The sequence below is a fragment of the Theropithecus gelada genome, chromosome 7b (assembly GCF_003255815.1).
Source record: "Theropithecus gelada isolate Dixy chromosome 7b, Tgel_1.0, whole genome shotgun sequence".
NCBI lineage: Eukaryota > Metazoa > Chordata > Mammalia > Primates > Cercopithecidae > Theropithecus > Theropithecus gelada.
Window position 1 is genome coordinate 65,773,837 of NC_037675.1, and position 20,408 is coordinate 65,794,244.

General features: G+C 43.5%; 1 protein-coding gene across 2 annotated transcripts in view; it reads left to right on the forward strand.

Moving 5' to 3' along the window:
- Positions 1-20,408, forward strand: part of MTHFD1 (methylenetetrahydrofolate dehydrogenase, cyclohydrolase and formyltetrahydrofolate synthetase 1) — a 76,405-nt gene that overhangs the window by 38,883 nt on the left and 17,114 nt on the right. For both annotated transcript variants that reach the window (XM_025391198.1, XM_025391199.1), the window contains exons 9-21: positions 1,249-1,373; positions 2,182-2,279; positions 2,471-2,644; positions 3,976-4,112; positions 7,150-7,196; positions 8,928-9,035; positions 9,183-9,257; positions 12,916-13,018; positions 16,474-16,550; positions 17,795-17,935; positions 19,053-19,121; positions 19,415-19,526; positions 19,623-19,762. In XM_025391198.1, the coding sequence (XP_025246983.1) occupies positions 1,249-1,373; positions 2,182-2,279; positions 2,471-2,644; positions 3,976-4,112; positions 7,150-7,196; positions 8,928-9,035; positions 9,183-9,257; positions 12,916-13,018; positions 16,474-16,550; positions 17,795-17,935; positions 19,053-19,121; positions 19,415-19,526; positions 19,623-19,762 (1,406 nt within the window). The remainder of the gene's footprint in view (positions 1-1,248; positions 1,374-2,181; positions 2,280-2,470; positions 2,645-3,975; positions 4,113-7,149; positions 7,197-8,927; positions 9,036-9,182; positions 9,258-12,915; positions 13,019-16,473; positions 16,551-17,794; positions 17,936-19,052; positions 19,122-19,414; positions 19,527-19,622; positions 19,763-20,408) is intronic.

The window sequence follows — 20,408 nt, forward strand, 5'->3', positions numbered from 1 at the left end:
TTTTTTTTTTTTTTTTTTTTTTTTTTTTTTTTTTTTTTGAGATGGAGTCTGGCTCTGTCACCCGGGCTGGAGTGCAGTGGCCGGATCTCAGCTCACTGCAAGCCCCGCCTCCCGGGTTCACGCCATTCTCCTGCCTCAGCCTCCCGAGTAGCTGGGACTACAGGCACCCGCCACCTCGCCCGGCTAATTTTTTTTTTTTTTGTATTTTAGTAGAGACGGGGTTTCACCGTGTTAGCCAGGATGGTCTCGATCTCCTGAACTCGTGATCCGCCCGTCTCGGCCTCCCAAAGTGCTGGGATTACAGGCTTGAGCCACCGCGCCCGGCCTGTATTTTTTTTTAGTAGAGACGGGGTTTCACCGTGTTAGCCAGGATGGTCTCGATCTCCTGACCTCGTGATCCGCCCGTCTCGGCCTCCCAAAGTGCTGGGATTACAGGCTTGAGCTACCGCGCCCGGCAATTCTGGCTTCTTGCCTCCACCTTGGAGCTTCTTCTCAGTTGTGGCGATCTGATCAGAGAGAAGTGGTGATGTCGCTACGACTACCAGATGCAGCCTGGGAGCCTTATTGCTTCGAGGTCTAGGCCCGCCCCCAGCCCCTCCTGGAAGTGCACTGAAGCCAAGTGTAGGATGTTCTTTGTGTGAGTGAGCAATGATGCATCACTGGGTTTTGTTCTCTTGAATAGCTATTCTCTGCTGGTAAGATTTGTAGTTGTTCTTGTGTCCTTTTAAGGGAAGTGTAATTATATTCTTTGCCTTTAGCATACATTTAAGTAGCTGTGTCTTTGGAATTGGATGTCGAATTGTTCCTCCAGCTCACACATGGAGCTCACAAAATGCTGACAGTTGCTGTAGAAACGATATGTGGTAGCTGTGACAGAGTTGGAGCTTTGTGCACCCAAAAAATTTCCTTTGTAGGCTTTGGCAAATTAACATTTTAAAAGGTGCTCATTATATACTGGGTAGTTGGTTTTAAGAATAAAAAACAGTTGATATTTTATTTGTCACCTGAGAGACTACAAAAGGATTCTCCAGGTTCTGAAAAACCACTTATGCATCTTGGGAATTTTTGCAGGTAAAATAATTTTCTCCCTAAGAAATAGCAAGCATCTGTCATTCCATAGCTTTTAAGTTAAGTAGGCACTGGAGCCTGATGGGACTTACACACCCTAAAATTCTGCTGAGTTTTTGTCGTAACTGATCACCAGGATTAATTCTGAGACTTAGCTTTGATTTCTCCCCACTTGACCAGATGATAAAACAAATGGGAGAAAAGTTGTGGGTGATGTGGCATACGACGAGGCCAAAGAGAGGGCAAGCTTCATCACTCCTGTTCCTGGCGGCGTAGGGCCCATGACGGTTGCAATGCTCATGCAGGTACTTGTGAATAAAAGTTTCTGTAAGAGTTCTGAAAAGCTGATTGAATTTTGGCTGCCTTTCTCCCCAAGTAGAAATGTCAAAAACCTACTCAGAAGTTAAGTAAAGATGTGAATTTATTGAGAAAAAGGGAAGGGAAGAACAGAGAAATAAGATCAGGCACATTAATAGAGGAAAGTAGGGATGGCATAATTCCAATCTCTTTTGGAATATAATAACTTTGAAAGAAGAAAAGTGCAACCCCGGTTTGGCCAGGTCTATTTTGGTGTGCCTTCCCTTTCTTTTTCTTTTTCTTTTTTTTTTTTTGAGACGGATTTTTTCTCTTGTTGCCCAAGCTGGAGTGCAATGGTGCGATCTCGGCTCACCACAACTTCCGCCTCCCAGGTTCAATTGATTCTCCTGCCTCAGCCTCCTGAGTAGCTAGGATTACAGGTGTGCGCCACCATGCCCGGCAAGTTTTGTATTTTTAGTAGAGACGGGGATTTCTCCATGTTGGTCAGGCTGGTCTCAAACTCCCAAACTCAGGTGATCCACCCACCTCGGCCTTCCAAAGTGCTGGGATTACAGGTGTGAGCCACTGCGCCTGGCCTGCTTTGCCTTTCTAACATGCACCAGCTGACAGGGGCCAGGCAAGCAGCCCCAAAGCATGTTAGGTGCCTGTTGACTCTGACCTCAGATGGAAGGATGGTAATAAGTGGGTGTGAAGCAGTTCATTTTGTGATTGAACTGGAGTGACCTGGAGCTTGAAACTGAGGTGAGGATTAAAATAACCACCTCTTCTAAGTTTCATTTATTTCATTTTGTTTAGAGCACAGTAGAGAGTGCCAAGCGTTTCCTGGAGAAATTTAAGCCAGGAAAGTGGATGATTGAGTATAACAACCTTAACCTCAAGACACCTGTTCCAAGGTAAAAATAAAATTTTACTGATTTAAAACTTTGTGAATTGTTCGTTTTTAGTTGAAAGATACTGTGGGTGCACATATGCTCCCTCTGAAGGCGCCATCGGTGGTTGGGGTTGGGTTGGGGGCTTGTTACTACTGTGGGATTAATTAAACTCAGTGGATAAACATTAATACCTATTTTCTATATTTCCAAAGTGACATTGATATATCACGATCTTGTAAACTGAAGCCCATTGGTAAGCTGGCTCGAGAAATTGGTCTGCTGTCTGAAGAGGTAGAATTATATGGTGAAACAAAGGCCAAAGTTCTGCTGTCAGCACTAGAGCGCCTGAGGCACCGGCCTGATGGGAAATACGTGGTGGTGACTGGGTATGGTTTTTATTCATGTTGCCATCCAAATCTTCCTATCAGTCCTGATCGTTCATACCAGGCATTGCATTTGCACTTTGCACATGTATGTAGAGGTGCCTTTAATTTGATTTTAGCATTTTCACCCATATTTGATCTCATTTGATCCTTACAGCAATCCTGAGAGGTAGGTAAGAATAGATGATAATCATAGATGAGAAAATTGGTCAAAGTTATCCATCTGGTAAGTGGAAGAGTTTGGTCTTAAAACCCGGTCTTAAGATAGAATCACCTTTTGTTGTTGTTGTTGCTGTTGTTGTTTTTGAGATAGAGTCTTGCTCTGTTGCCCAGGCTGGAGTGCAGTGGCATGATCTCGGCTCACCACAACTTCTGTCTCCCGAGTTCAAGCGATTCTCCTGCCTTAGCATCCTGAGTAGCTGGGCTACAGGTGTGAGCCACCACGCCCAGCTAATTTTTGTATTTTTAGTAGAGACTGTGTTTCAGTATGTTGGCCAGACTGGTCTCGAACTCCTGACCTTGTGATCCACCCACCTCGGCCTCCCAAAGTGCTGGGATTACAGGCGTGAGCCACCACACCCGGCCAGAATCACCTTTTTGAACCCAAAATTCATTAATTCAATGGATCTACTAAGCACTCATTTTTATTGCTGGACTGAGGTTATATTAAAAAGCTAGTTTTTGAGTAGCTGGGATTACAAGTGTGCGCCACCATGCCCGGCGAGTTTTGTATTTTTAGTACAGACAGGGATTTCTCCATGTTGGTCAGGCTGGTCTCAAACTCCCAAACTCAGGTGATCCACCCACCTCGGCCTTCCAAAGTGCTGGGATTACAGGTGTGAGCCACTGTGTCTGGCCTGAATATAAAATGAGAAATTAAAATTATAGCTGTGTCTCTATAAGATAAAGTATATTTGCTTCTTACAGCAAGAAGAGCTAAAATACAGGAATCATTTTTTTTCCTTAAAGTTTTTTGGAAATTATAACTAAGACTCTTGAAAAAGATGTCTTTCAGGGCTTTTGTCTTTCTTTTTCTTTGTCTTTTCTTTCTTTTTTTTTTACTTTAAGAGATGGAGTTTTGCTCTGTTGCCCCGGCTGGAGTGCAGTGGTGCAGTCATAGCTTACTGTAGCTTGGAACTCCTGGGCTCAAGTGATCCTCTTGCCTCAGCCTCCTATATAGCTGGGACTACAGGCATACACTGCTATGCATCACTTTGTTTTTCTTAATCCTTAGATTACGAGTCATTCTCTAGGGTCTGCTAGGTGTGACTTAGTGATTCAGATACACTTCACTTAATTCTTTAAACTTTTTCTCTTTTGCTTTCGTCTTGAAGAATAACTCCAACACCCCTGGGAGAAGGGAAAAGCACAACTACAATTGGGCTAGTGCAAGCCCTTGGTGCCCATCTCTACCAGAACGTCTTTGCATGTGTGCGACAGCCATCTCAGGGTCCCACCTTTGGAATAAAAGGTACTAGTGAGACTGGACCGTGGGTGATGACAGGGGACCTGCTTCTCCTTCAGTCCTCCCAGGCCCACGTGACCTATGATACTTATGAGGTTTCGACTCATTTCAGCACCAGAAATGTCATTCTCACAAACCACTGTGACTATGCTTTTGATGAAGGCTGTCATTGGATCTCCCCAGCTCCTGCTGTCACTGTTTGCCACTGCACAGGGATTCTCTGGGATGGGTGATATGTAGCTGGGGGTGCTTTTATTTGACCCTCATAGTCCACTGCCACAGTAACAATAAAGGTAATCATAGCTACTGATCATCTTACGGATACTCTAGAGACAATGACAAACCCCACAGATGTTTCACTTTGTTGAAAATAAGAAAAGCCTACCCTTATTGAATATATGCTTTGTGCCAGATATTGTGCTGACCAGTTTTTGCATTTTATTTTATCATCCAGTACAAGATAGTATTGTCACCATTTTACAGTAGCAGCAACTGGGACTTCAGAGGTGGCTTGGTCAAAGGCACCTGTATTAAGTACCAGAGTGATTCTTCCATGTCTATTTCAAGCTCTAAGCTAGTACCATACTCATACTTTACCCTCAGATTTTTATTGCTGTGGTACTACGAACATGTGTTTTTTTTGTTTTTTGTTTTTTTTTTTACTCTGTCGCCCAGGTTGGAATGCAGTGGTGCGATCTCGGCACACTGCAACCTCTCCACCTTCTGGATTCAAGAGATTCTTCTGCCACAGCCTCCCAAGTAGCTGGGATTACAGGCGTGCACGACCATGCCTGGCTAATTTTTGTATTTTTGGTAGAGATGGGGTTTCACCATTTCGGCCAGGCTGGTCTTGAACTTCTAAACTCAAGTGATCTGCCTGTCTCAGCCTTCCAAATTGCTAGGACTATAGGCATGAGCCACCATGCCAAGCTGCTATCTTAATTAAAATAATTTTTATTAATTATGATAGGTTCTTAGAGTTAGCTTTCCCTGCTTGGTGACAGGGCATCAAATTTTGCTTGTTTTAGCAATTACTGCAAATGTTGACACGGGGTACACCTTCACCCTTCCACCTTTTTTTTTTTTTTTTTTTTTTTTTTTTGGAGATGGAGTCTCGCTCTTTTGCCCAGACTGGAGTGCAGTAGCATGATCTTGGCTCACTACAACCTCCACCTCCTGGTTTCAAGCGATTCTCCTGCCTCAGCCTCCCGAGTAGTTGGGACTACAGGTGCATGCCACCATGTCTGGATAATTTTTGTGTTTTTAGTAGAGATGGGGTTTCACTATGTTGGCCAGGCTGGTCTTGAACTCCTGACCTTATGATCTGCCTGCCTCAGCCTCCCAATATGCTGGGATTATAGGCGTGAGCCACCGTTCCCAGCCTACCCTTCCACCTGTTTTATAAATGTAATCACTTAGTTCTGCTCTTGAGCTTGTCTTAACCCCCTTTCAACTTCAGCACGAGCTATTCCTTATTCTGCTTATTGAACTCTTTATTTTCCTTTTACTCTTATTGCAAATTGCCTCACTGCACGGTCTCTGCCTCACAAAAATGAAATACATATTAATAAATCTCTGGGCTGGGTGAAGTGGCTCATGCCTGAAATCCCAGCACTTTGGGAGGGCAAGGTAGGTATATTACTTGAGGCCAGGAGTTCGAGACCAGCCAGGCCAACATGGCAAATCCCGTCTCTATTAAAAACACAAAAATTAGCTGGGCATGATGGTACGTGCCTGTAATCCCAACCCATTACCCTCCAGCCTGTGAGACAGCATGAGACTCTGTCTAAAAAAATATATATATATCTGATTTATATTTATTGCACTGATAACGTGGTAACCTGGACATTTTTGAGACACGGTCTTGTTCTGTCTGGAGTCCCAGCTCAGGCTGGAATGCAGTGGCATGATCATAACTCACTGCAGCCTTGATCTCCCAGGCTAGGATTACAGGCATGAGCAGCCATGCTTGGTGTCCTGGACATCTTTAACTGACTTTTGGCTAATACAGATTGAGCATCAGAAATCTAGAAACCTGAAATCTGAAAGGCTCCAGAATTCTAAACTTTTTGAGTGCTGACACGATGCTCAAAGGATATGCTCATTGGATCATTTCAGATTTTGAGTCGTGGATTTGGGATGCTGGATCATTATGATGCAAATATTCCAACATCTGAAAAACAAAAACCCAAATCCAAAACCAAAATCCAGGCATTTTAAATAAGGGATACTCAACCTGTAATCCAAGTATAAATCTAGCAATCAGGCTGCTTTCTAACAGCCTAATCTATTTATATCTATTTAGGAAATATATCTCTATTTAGGAAAAATTGCAGTCTTTGTGTTAGGTGTATGTACTTTAAATATTTCTGTTTTAAAAGCCAAAGAAGCTTTATGAGAGTAGGAAATTGAACAGGTTTGCCTTTATGTAACTGTCAGCTGGGTGTTTTAACACATGCCGATAATCACAAGGAACCTATTTCTTTTTTTTTTTTTTTTTTTTTTTTTTTTTTTTTTGAGACGGAGTCTCGCTCTGCCGCCCAGGCTGGAGTGCAGTGGCCGGATCTCAGCTCACTGCAAGCTCCGCCTCCCGGGTTCGCGCCATTCTCCTGCCTCAGCCTCCCGAGTAGCTGGGACTACAGGCGCCCGCCACTGCGCCCAGCTAGTTTTTTGTATTTTTTAGTAGAGACGGGGTTTCACCGTGTTAGCCAGGATGGTCTCGATCTCCTGACCTCGTGATCCGCCCGTCTCGGCCTCCCAAAGTGCTGGGATTACAGGCTTGAGCCACCGCGCCCGGCCAAGGAACCTATTTCTAAAGATAATGAGTAGGTATGTATTTGTTCATGGTTTTGTCATTTAAACTCAAATTTCAATTGAGAAACTACTTAGTATTAGAAAACACTTGATCAAAACTGTCCAAATGATTGTAAAAGGTAAATAAATAAATGTGCTTAGTAGTTGCAATAATGCATTTGCATTTATTTGATTTCTGTCATTGGAGAAGCATGCTTAACTGAGTCCCTACCCTTGACCTGTCCCCTAGGTGGCGCTGCAGGAGGAGGTTACTCCCAGGTCATTCCTATGGAAGAGGTAAAGTATTTTGGGATTTGGCTGAATTAGATCCTTTTTTTTTTCTTTTTTCTCTTTGGCTGAATTAGATGCCTTTTTTTCCCCAAGATGGAGTCTTGCTCTGTTGCCCAGAGCTGGAGTGCAATGGCACGATCTCGGCTCACTGCAACCTCTGCCTCCCAGGTTCAAGCAATTCTCCTGCGTCAGCCTCCGGAGTAGCTGGGATTACAGGCACACCACCACGCCCAGCTAATTTTTTTTTTTTTTTTTTTTTTTTTTTTTTTTTTTTTTTTTTGNTCAGTTGCCCTTTTAACAAGGAGAGGCCCAGAACCTTCTCCAGGCCACTGCTATCAGGGAGGGCTTAATTCTTTTGTTTTTGCCGCTTTACATTTATTTTTTTTTTTTTTTTTTTTTTTTTTTTTTTTTTTGAGACGGAGTCTCGCTGTGTCGCCCAGGCTGGAGTGCAGTGGCGCGATCTCGGCTCACTGCAAGCTCCGCCTCCCGGGTTCACGCCATTCTCCCGCCTCAGCCTCCGAGTAGCTGGGACTACAGGCGCCCGCCACCACGCCCGGCTAGTTTTTGTATTTTTAGTAGAGACGGGGTTTCACCGCGTTAGCCAGGATGGTCTCGATCTCCTGACCTCGTGATCCACCCGCCTCGGCCTCCCAAAGTGCTGGGATTACAGGCTTGAGCCACCGCGCCCGGCCGCTAATTTTGTATTTTTAGTAGAGACGGAGTTTCACCGAGTTGGCCACGCTAATCTTGAACTCCTGACCTCGTAATCCGCCCGCCTCGGCCTCCCAAAGTGCTGGGATTACAGGCATGAGCCACCACGCCCAGCCTAGATTCTTTATTATAGCTTTTTCTCTCTGGAAATTAGCCTTTTTTGTAGAGCTCTTAGTGGACAAATGACTTGTTTCCCAGCAGAAGCAACACCTAGGGGGAAAACAACTTTATTTGTAGACTTGTGATACAGCTTGGTTTCAAACTTTGGCTTTCAGTGGGAATGATCATTATAAGCAAATCACCAAATGAAGCATGGTATTGGGAAGCACCAACACATAGCGAATTCAGAATTCATTTATGTAACAGCAGAAATAGGAACAGTGCATAGACATAGAGTTGGTGCTACTCCCGTGCACTTCTCCTCGCTGTTTCAAGGTGTGTCCTCAGTAACCCAGTGTTGCTGTTGATCCCAGTGGTGTGGTATTTGTGGTCTCTGGACATCTCATTTTGGAAAAGCTGCAAGTTCTGTATTTGGGAGGAGATTCTTCTGCAGACAGATAATTGGTCATTTATGTTTTCTTTTTTTTGAGACAAAGTCTCCCTCTGTGGCCCAGGCTGGAGTGCAGTGGTGTGATCTTGGGTCACTGCAACCTCCGCCTCCCAGGTTCTCCTGTCTCAGCCATCCAGGTGGCTGGGATTACAGGTGCGCACCACCACGCTTGGCTAATTTTTGTGTTTTTAGTAGAGATGGGGTTTCACCATGTTGCCCAGGGTAGTCTTGAACTTCTGGCCTCAAGTGATCTGCCCACCTCAGCCTCCCAAAGTGCTGGTATTATAGTTGTGAGCCACCATGCCCAGCCAGTCATTTATGTTTTCAAGAACTCCCTGTATTGGGTGTTCGTCCACTAGCTGGGCTGCCTTCAGTATTCCATTGGCTTTAAAATAGGGATTGAGCTTTGCAATAGAATGAAAGTTGGAAAGATACAGAGCAGCTGGGAGACTAATGTGGCTTCTGTTCTTTTGTAGTTTAATCTCCATCTCACAGGTGACATCCATGCCATCACTGCAGCTAATAACCTCGTTGCTGCGGCCATTGATGCTCGGATATTTCATGAACTGACCCAGACAGACAAGGTAGGATGCCAAAGCCCCATGAATCCCATTGAACACTTTTGAAAGTATTGAACCATCTGAATTAGTGTTGGTCTCTTGGGTGCTGAGGATGCAGGTAGCAAGGCAATGGGGTTCCTCTCATTTTAAAGCCCCTTTCTTTTCTTTAAGGCTCTCTTTAATCGTTTGGTGCCATCAGTAAATGGAGTGAGAAAGTTCTCTGATATCCAAATCCGAAGGTTAAAGGTAAGCTTTTTTTCTTCCACATTTTTTATATTGTGTGGAATCTGGAATCTGATCATTGATTAGGACATAAAAGTCTTCTTGGAGTAGCCTATTTTAGATGAAGTTATATCAGTAATCATAGTCTTAAAGTCGTGATATACATAGCAAAGATTGATGGTAGAGGTTATTTCTCATTTATCTATAGATTAGAAGTGGCTAGTGTGGAATAAATAGAACACTGACAACCTGCTCTCAGCTCAGAAAAAAACGACACTTCCTTTATAACATGAACAAGAGTCAGGATGCCACTGTGGCAGCGTAGCAGCCTTTGGAGTTTGCATCATTGGGACCTTAAGCAAATTTGTTAAATGACTTGTTTCTCTGTTTACTCGTCTGTAAAATAATACTTGCCTTCCCCTGAATAGATAAGGGTCTGTGTTAAACAGTTAAAAGCGTGGTTATATCTATATGTTATTTGAATTTCTGTAACAAATATACAGTTAGTAAGCATACACCATACCACCTGACTCAGAAATCTCACCCAAAATAAATCTCTGTTCACATAAAAATCTGTACATTAATGTTTTTAGCAGCTCTATTAATAATTTCCCAAAACTGGGACTAATCTAAATGTCTTTCAATGGATGAATAAATAAACAAACTGGTACATCCATACAATAAAAATAAATGAGCTATTGATACAAGCAACAACTTGGATGAATTTATGCTGGGCGAAAGAAGCCAGTCTCAAAAGCTTGCATATTGCATGACTCCATTTGTATGATATTCTCAATAAGAGAAAATTATAGTGCTAGGGAACAGATCAATAGATGCTAAGGGTATGGATGAAGCGAGGGTATGACCGTAAAGGAATAGCAAAAGAGAGGTGTTTTGTTTTGTTTTTTGTTTTCTTTTTTGAGACAGGGTCTCTCTCTGTCACCCAGGCTGGAGTGCAGAGGCACAATCACAGCTCACTAAAGCTTCCACCTTCCAGGTTCAAGCAATCCTCTCACCTTAGCCTCTTGAGTACCTGGGACTATAGGTGCACACACCACCACACCTGGCTAATTTTTTACTTTATTTTTTGTAGAGACCTTGTCTCACCATGTTGCCCAGGCTGGTCTCAAACTCCTGGTTTCAAGCGATGGTCCTGCCTCAGCCTCCCAAAGTATTGGGATTACTGGCGTGAGCCACCACGTCTGGCCACAAGGGATTTTTTGTTTTTGTTTTCTGTTTTTTAATTTTTCAAAAAGGTATTGGTTTTGTTTGTTTGTTTGTTTAAGACAGAGTCTCACTCTGTCTCCCAGGCTGGAGTGCAATGGCGTGATCTCAGCTCACTGCAACCTCCACCTCCCAGGTTCAAGCAGTTCTCCTACCTCAGCCTCCTGAATAGCTGGGGTTACGGGTACCTGCCACCATGCCCAGCTAATTTTGGTATGTTTAGCAGAGACAGGGTTTCACCATGTTGTCCAGGCTGGTCTTGAACTCCTGACCTCAGGTGATCCACCTGCCTTGGCCTCCCAAAGTGCTGGGATTACAGGCATGAGCAAGGTTTTACTCTGTCACCCAGGCTGTATTGCAGTGGTGCAATCACATCTCACTACAGCCTCAACCTCCAGGACTCAAGTGATTCTCCCACCTCAGCCAACTAGGTAGCTGAGACTACAGCCAGGTACCACCATGCCGAGATTTTTATATATTGTGTAGAGACCGGGTTTTGCCATGTTGCCCAGGCTGGTCTCAAGCTCCTGGGCTCAAGCAATCTGCCCACCTTGACATACCAAAGTGCTGGGATTACATGCATGAACCACTGAGCCCAGCTTTTTTCTTTTCTTTTCTTTCTTTTTTTTTTAATAAATGAGGAGGCTGGGCATGGTAGCTCACACCTGTAATCCCAGCACTTTGGGAAGCCGAGGCAAGCGGATCACCTGAGGTCAGGAGTTTGAGACCAGCTTGACCAACATGGAGAAACCCCGTCTCTACTAAAAATACAAAATTAGCTGGGCGTGCAGCTGCATGCCTGTAGTCCCAGCTATTCAAGAGACTGACGCAGGAGAATCGCTTGAACCCGGGAGGCGGAGGTTGCAGTGAGTTGAGGATGCCCCACTGCACTCCAGCCTGGGTGACAGAGCTAGACTCTGTCTCAAAAAAAAAAAACAACTGGACTTGTGTTTTATAACACTTCTTGGTCACTATGATACTGTGATTATTTAGGTCTAGGCTTAGGGAAATCTGCTGCTCAGTTATAGGGACAAACATGTTAATAATACCTTTGTACGTGTGTGAGTAATGTGAATTTGCAGATATTGGGATAAAATCACTTTTGTCAGACCCAGAAAAAACAGGGCTGGGAAGACACGAAGAAGAAGAGGCTCACACTTACATGTCTGTGATAAGAACTGTTTGCAAGGCCTGTAATCCCAGCACTTTGAGAGGCCAAGGCAGGAGGATGACTTGAGCCCAGGAGTTCGAGACCAGCCTGAGCAATGAAGCAAAACCTCGTCTCTACAAAAAATTTTAAAAATGAGCCAGGCGTGGGCATGCACCTGTAGTTACACCCAGCTACTCGGGAGGCTAAGGCAGGAGCATCCCTTGAACCCAAAAGTTCAAGGTTGCAGTGAGCTATGATTGGGTCACTATAATCTAGCCTAAGTGACAGACTGAGACCTTGTCTCAAAAAGAAAGAGCAAAAATTGTTTCCAATGACTTCATAAAACCCCACAAGAAATCCCTTCACATCCTTCACACATCTCCTGCTTTGCACAGCTTGCACGTTTCAAATGTATACTTATGTTTCCATGACAAGACTTACCACTAGACATTCTTTAGGATGGGAGTAATTCAGATAAGATGCTCTTGAAAGGATGCTTTTGCAGTAACGGCAGCTGCACCAATGAATCGACAACTCTGCTTTGAGCTTCTGGGAGTGATGAATTCTGTATTTTTTATTTTATTTGAGACAGGGTCTTGCTCTTTCACCCAGGCTGTAGTGCAGTGGCACAATCATGGCTCACTGTAGCCTCGACCTGAACTCTGTTTCTAAGCAGACTACATGAAGCGCTCTCTCTCTTTTTTTTTTTTTTTTTTTTTTTTTTTTGAGATGGAGTCTCACCCAGGCTGGAGTGCAGTGGCATGATCTCGGCTTACTGCAACTTCTACCTCCTGGGTTCAAGCAGTTCTCCTGCCTCAGCCTCCCAAGTAGCTGGATTACAGTCACCCGCCACCATGCCCAGCTAATTTGTGTATTTTTTAGTAGAGACGGGGTTTCACCATGTTGGCCAGGCTGATCTCGAACTCCTGACCTCAGGTGATCTGCCCGTCTCGGCCTCCCAAAGTGCTGGGATTACAGGCGTGAACCACCACACCCAGCCAAAGCTCGCCTTCATGGCTAGTAAAAGCTTCCCTTCCCTCACTAGGCATATTTGTGGCATCCCAAGTTATAATCCTCATCTCTCATTCCTGAATAAACTCAACCTACTTGGAGATAATTTTTTGTAATGTCTTTGTTTAGGTTGACAGTGGGAAATAACCCCCAGCTTTCAGTTTTTCCTTCTGAATTCAAGATGGTTTGCATTTCCTAGAGGGGATCCCATTTAGAGCTAGAGATCAAAATTTTTGTTTTACATTTATTGTGCTTCTATTTGTCTTATTTTATGTTTTCATTTTCCTACCCTTTCAGAGACTAGGCATTGAAAAGACTGACCCTACCACACTGACAGATGAAGAGATAAACAGATTTGCAAGATTGGACATTGATCCAGAAACCATAACTTGGCAAAGAGGTACCAGAGCAGTATACAAATCCCGTTTGTTTTGACTATATTGCACACCCCACACCCTCCAGAATAGTTGTTAAAATGTGAGGCTCAGAAGCTTCCGTGTTGGTATTTTACCAGCTAAGGCATGACTAAGATGGTGACATTATTTCTTTTTCTTGCCACCTCTCAGTATCTCTCCTTATTAGCTGTCATCAAATCTCTCTTCATTGGATTGGTCGAACATTTTGCTGGCTATTCAGTGTTGACTGAAATTAGGGTAGTTAAACCAAAACTAACATTTTACAAATTTAATTTTATGCAAAAAGTTTTGGTGTCATGAAGTAGAGAAATTATGTTTAATCACTTCTTGAATCATGTGTGACCTTTATTCTTAGAACTCTTGTGTGGCATAAATGACTTGATTTTTTCTGTAGTTCTCTAGCTTACCTAATTTTTTTTTTTTTTTTTTTTTTTTGGGACAGAGTCTCCCTCTGTTGCCCAGGCTGGGCACAATCTCGGCTCACTGCAAACTCCACCTCCCAGGTTCACACCATTCTCTTGCCTCAGCCTCCCGAGTAGCTGGGACTACAGGCGCCCACTACCACGCCTGGCTAATTTTTTGTATTTTTAGTAGAAACGGGGTTTCACTGTGTTAGCCAGGATGGTCTCAATCTCCTGACCTTGTGATTTGCCCGCCTCGGTCTCCCAAAGTGCTGGGATTACAGGCATGAGCCACTGCACCCGGCCTACCTAATCATTTTTTTACCTCATTTTATTAAATTCTCTTATAATATATTAGGTAGCCTTCAAGGTTTAATTACTTGCCAATTTAGTAAGTAGGTTGCCTGGCTTCACTGCCATATGTTACTTTTCTCAATGCACAACTAGTGTAGCTTAGATTTTACTTTGCATCAACAATGCAGCTTTCTATTCTGTATCACTATTGAGAAGGAATCTTCATCCCCTCATGCAGAATGCAGCTGAAGGCCAATTTATTGACCGTTTTTGTGATTTTCCTTGACTCAATAACTGTTGCTAGCTAATGGCATTTTTTAGATGACAGTCTCAACGTCTAAAACCACACAGGAATTTCTCTGCCTTTGCTTCAATAGCTTTAGACAAATGGTATAATATTTTATAAGGAATAAGCTAAAAGTCCATTTTGAAGATTTAGTATCCGATTTACTTTTCTTTTGCTCCGTGTCTCATTCATGTTTTCTAAGAAACTAGAGGCAGTCATACCTATTGACTGGCTATTTTTTACAGAAATATTAGTTACATGAAACCTGATACTTTTTTCTTTTGAAAAATAAGGGTTGGCTCTAACAACACATTATAGTAAGAGTGGGGCGTGTGTGTGTGTCTGATTGCTATATAAGACACTGTTTGGGTATGAAATTATGATAGTCTTTATGGAAAATAATTTGGCATGTTATCAAGTGTCTTAAAAATGCCTCTCCTCCTTGACTCATTTAGAGTATGAACTGGGTTTTTTTGTTCATTTTGTGTGTGTGTGTGTGTGTGTGTGTGTTTTACTTTGAAATTATTTTGATTTTGAAATAGAAAACATCTTGAAAGGAAAAAAAACCCACAAAATATATAGGCGAATTTGTACTCTGTGAGCTTCTCACATCCTCACACTTCTTCACCAATCTCTAAGATGAAAAACTCTGTTCTAAAACATATTCAGCCATCAACAATGATGTTATTAATAGGAATATGGATCAATTTCATTTTGTGTTTCTTTGATATTGTTTGGCATTTGATACTGAAATGGCAACTCCTGTTTCCTCTCCATACTCATAGTACTCTCAGTACCTCACTTCTGACACCAGATGGGTAGTTTTTCTCTTCCACAACAATTCAACTTTCACTTCTCCAGTGGATATTGACTGAGTATCCTATGATTTAACTCAATTCTGATACTAACTGTCTGGAGCAGATCCTATAGGTAAAGGGCTTAGTCCTACAAGACTGCCCCACTTCACACAGGAATCGCAAATCCAGGTTGTCGCCTGTGCTTCTGACCAACTGGTTATGAACTGGAGGGTCCCCACAATCCCCTGCTCAGGTTCATTTCCTAGAATGGTTCACAGAACTCAGAGAAGCATTTCACTTGTGCTTATGGTTTATTATAAAGGATACAGCTCAGAAACAACCAGATGGAAGAGAAGCATAGGGTGCATCACTCTCCCAGCACCTGGATGTGTTCACCAGCCCAGAGGCTCATCAAATGTTGTTCAGGATTTTTTTTTTTTTTTTTTTTTTTTGAGACAGAGTTTCGTTCTTGTTGCCAGGCTGGAGTGCGATGGAGTGATCTCAGCTCACCGCAACCTCTGCTTCCCAGGTTCAAGTGATTCTCCTGCCTCAGCCTCCTGAGTAGCTGGGATTAACAGGCATGTGCCACCATGCCCGGCTAATTTTGTATTTTTGGTAGAGACAGGGTTTCTCCATGTTGGTCAGGCTGTTCTCAAACTCTTGACCTCAGGTGATCTGCCCACCTTGGCCTCTCAAAGTGCTGGGATTATAGGCGTGAGCCACCACGCCCAGCCTGTTCAAGAGTAATATACACCCCTAATACCTTACCCAGAGGTTGGTGGGTGGGACTGAAAGTTCCAGTCCTCTAATCATTCGTTCTTTTTGGTGACCAGTCCTTTCCTGAGGCTGTCTAGGAGACCTACCATAAGTCACTTATTACCATAAACTCAGGTGTGATCAAAAGAAGTTTGTAATGAATAATAAGACACTCCTATCACCCTTGGAATTCCAAGAGCTCTATGAGCCTTGTGTCAGGAACCCATGGCAAAGGTCAAATATATTTCCTATTACACTACACATACAAAAAACCAGAACTGAGGGTACACTAAAATGTTAACAGTAGTTAGTCCTGGGAAGTCGTTAGTTGGTTAGTTGCTTGATCTTTGCCATGTTTTTCGTGGTTATACAATTGGATAGATATTCTGTCATCAGAATAGAAATTATCTCTGTTAAGTGTGCTATGTTTCCTAAATTTCCAGACCAGGACTGGCACCCAGCATGTTTCAAAAGATATTTGCACTTGCCCTGATTTGATGGCTCCTGTGTTTCTTACGGTGGTGGAAAGTCAATGAGTCATCATCCCACAGAACAACAACACAAACCTCAGTCTTTTGAAAAAATGTAGACTGCTCTGTTTTTCTTATATGTGGAATATGCTTTAAAATAGATTCCAGATTTCTAGTTAACTGTTTGAATTCTCTAGATGGAATAAAACCAAGCCACTCCACATTCCTTTGCTTTAAAAATAACTCCTGTGTATTTATGGTATATGAACATCATTTCTTAACTTTAACACATATTCTAGCTTTGCCATCCATTTTGAGATCAAATATTGATAGACAATCATGCAATTAGACTTATTGCTTTAAAACTCTGCTGCTTCCTTTAACTTTGTGGTCCTTTTACTCAAAATCGTTCTATATTTTGCCTGTCTGCTATAGTGTTGGATACCAATGATAGATTCCTGAGGAAGATCACGATTGGACAGGCTCCAACAGAGAAGGGTCACACACGGACGGTAACAATTTGTCCCTTTCCAAGGAAATTAGTTCGGAGGCACTAGATCTTGCTGCTTCTCTCCTCCTCCATCCTCTCTCATACGATTGATACTGCCAGGTGTTGTTCTGCCTTCTCCCTTTTAAAATGGAAGTGAGTAGGTGTGTGGCATTGAGCACTCCTGACAGCTTTTGCAATAAATCCCATGTGTCACCTGTGTGTTTTTCCCCCAGCATTTTTTCCTGGAGGTGGAGAGCCCCAAGTGAATATCCTTGCATAGAAATTGATTAAAATTGCTTCTTTTTTGTAGCCATTTCACTGGATATCTCCTTGGTTTGAGGTACCATATTGTTCCCTTGTATATGAAGAAAATAAGCGCATGATTATAAGCGGCCATGATAAAATCATAGCTTTTTGGTCCTACTGTAACATTTATTTAAAAAAATTGACAACTCAGGGCTGGGTGTGGTGGCTCACGCCTATAATCCCAGCACTTTGGGAGGCCGAGGCGGGCATATCACTTGAGGTCAGGAGTTCGAGATCAGTCTAGCCAAACCCCGTCTCTACCAAAAAAATTCAAAAATTAGCTGGGCATGGTGGCACGTGCCTATAATCCCAGCTACTTGGGAGGCTGAGGTGCGAGAATTGCCTGAACCCGGGAGGTGGACGTTGCATTGAGCTGAGATTGTGCCACTGTACTCCAGCCTGGACGACAGAATGAGACTCTGTCTAAAAAAAAAAAAAAAAATTGACAACTCAGGGTCTTGGAATAATTAATTAATATTTTTTGCTATTAGACGATTATGTTCATTAAATATTTTGAGTAGTATTCTGTTATTCTATCCTTTTAAGCTATTTGTTTTTTTTTTTTTTTTTTTTTTTTTTTTTTTTTTGAGACGGAGTCTCGCTCTGTCGCCCAAGCTGGAGTGCAGTGGTGCGATCCTGGCTCACTGCAAGCTCCGCCTCCTGGGTTCACGCCATTCTCCTGCCTCAGCCTCCCGAGTAGCTGGGACTACAGGCGCCCGCCACCGCGCCCGGCTCATTTTTTGTATTTTTAGTAGAGACGGGGTTTCACCGTGGTCTCGATCTCCTGACCTTGTGATCCGCCCGCCTCGGCCTCCCAAAGTGCTGGGATTACAGGCATGAGCCACCGCGCCCGGCCTTAAGCTATTTGTTTAAGCCTCAGATGTAAAAAAGGATCACTTGCAATTCACACTTCTGGTTTAACACACAGTTTTTGCTAGTGCCTCTTTTCCCTGCCCACAGGCCCAGTTTGATATCTCTGTGGCCAGTGAAATTATGGCTGTGCTGGCTCTCACCACTTCTCTAGAAGACATGAGAGAGAGACTGGGCAAAATGGTGGTGGCATCCAGTAAGAAAGGGGAGCCCGTCAGTGCCGAAGATCTGGTGGGTACCCAGGCATGCCAGGCTTGGCGACATATCTGTATCTGTTGTCCTAGGGTCTTTCAGCAGTTATTAATAACAGAATTTAACGCTGTACTTAAGACATTGCAATTAACTCATCAGTTTAATCCTATTTTGCTAATTGCAAGATAATTATGAAATGTTTAAAAAGTACATCAGAGTGAATAATAGGTGGTATGCTTTACTAATAGATCACAAGTCCAGGTGATTTGAGTAACATCTTCATCCTGTGGGCATCTCTAAAAGTGGGCGTATGACTTCAATTTGCAGAGAACATCAAGAGTACCATTGCTTTATCTTTGTTGCTAGTTAGTTCAGCTACACTTTGATGGCTTAATAGAGTGACCTGATGTTAAAAGCTGGTATTGAACTCTTGCGTAATATTGCAGTTTCAGCTTTGGAAGACACATATTGAGTTTGGTATTTATAGAAATTTCTACCCAGATACCAGAGTTACAAATAACTGAGTACTCTAGGAACAAGCATTGCCATGCTTTAACCGAGTCTAGAATGGATTTCTCACATCAGTCAGCAGCAGAGCTTGATAAAGATGCTTGTTTCCAGAGTCACATGTTTTTCCAGAAATTACATGTGAATGTCATTTTTATTCTATCTGGCAACTTTGGCCGGGCGCGGTGGCTCACGCCTGCAATCCCAGCACTTTGGGAGGCCGAGGCGGGTGGATCACAAGGTCAGGAGATCGAGACCATCCTGGCTAACACAGTGAAACCCTGTCTCTACTAAAAATACAAAAAAATTAGCTGGGCGTGGTGGCGGGTGCCTGTAGTCCCAGCTACTCGAGAGACTGAGGCAGGAGAATGGCATGAACCCAGGAGGTAGAGCTTGCAGTGAGTCGAGATTGCACCACTGCACTCCAGCCTGGGCAACAGAGCGAGACTCTGTCTCAAAAAATAAATAAATAAATAATTGGCAACTTCCTAGCATATCCAGAAAGAAACCATGAATGGTCTGATTCAGGTGAAAGTATCAGTTGGTCCAAGATGGCTAACATGGGTAAGCCTAGAATGTCAAATATTGGTTTCAGAAGGTTGAGTTTTTTTGCTGGTGGGAGTTCACGCTGCACACATTTGTTTCGTAGGGGGTGAGTGGTGCATTGACAGTGCTTATGAAGGACGCAATCAAGCCCAATCTCATGCAGACATTGGAGGTGAGCAGAGTGACTCCTGCCTTCTTGAATTGGTTTTGGACAGTCAGAGCAGAGTGGTTATAAAGCACACTTAACCTGGGTAGTCAAGACCTTCTCCACTTGCTCATCTCTTTCTTCTCATTCTTCCTCACACCTGTGACTGGGAGGTTACTAAAATAAAAGAGATGACTTTGTATTTTCCCTCTGGGAAGTATTTTTCCTTCTGATTCTAAATCAATTCCATATTCTTGAGTGTGTGATCCCACTTTGAAGCAGGACTGGCAGCTCAGCTCACGGTGTCCTGGTTTCCACAGGGCACTCCAGTGTTTGTCCATGCTGGCCCGTTTGCCAACATCGCACACGGCAATTCCTCCATCCTTGCAGACCGGATCGCACTGAAGCTTGTTGGACCAGAAGGGTTTGTAGGTTAGTGTTTTTGCAAAACCAGTGAATAGACTGTATATTTCTTTTAACATCAGGGGAATTGGGATGGCATTTTTACTGTTGCTTTCCTCCTTACAGTGACGGAAGCGGGATTTGGAGCAGACATTGGAATGGAAAAGTTTTTTAACATCAAATGCCGGTATTCCGGCCTCCGCCCTCACGTGGTGGTGCTTGTTGCCACTGTCAGAGCTCTCAAGATGCACGGGGGCGGCCCCACGGTGAGCAGTGGGTTGAAGTGTCTGATTATCAGCAGTGTGCTGACGGCCGAAAGGAAGTTGGATGACTTCTGCCTGTTTCTTTATTGAGCTGCTTTTATCCTTGTGATTAATAGGCAGCAAAAGCAAGGGATGGGCAGACAGCCCTTGTGTTGGCTGCCTTATCACTCACAGGCACCGTCAGCGCTCAGCATTTTAAGAGGGCCAAAATCGGCTGCCTGGCCTGCCTTTCGGAGGACATCTGACAACATCTAAACCCCTCCAAGGACGTGTGCTTGGCTAGCCCCACAAAAAACTGTTTTATGTTCAGACTGTTCTTTTTAAATCTGCATCCGTCTGTATAGTGACACTGGCAACCAGCCACCCAAACCAGTTAGCTGAGACAGAGGTCAGCCCCTTCTTGAGTAGTTCATGCTGGACAGGGCCTCCACACCCTAGGGAGGGAGCAGGGGAGAGGAGAATGACAGATCTGCCCAGGGCTGCCCTGGTAACAGAGAAACAGGTGGAGACTGGCTCATCCTCACCTCCAGCCTGAATTTTGTATTTCTCTGAATTCTTACTGCTTAGAAATTCCTACTACTCTACTTTTTATCCTAGTATTTTAACACCTTTTCTTTAGGTCCTACATGAAAAGACATGGTGCTAGTTT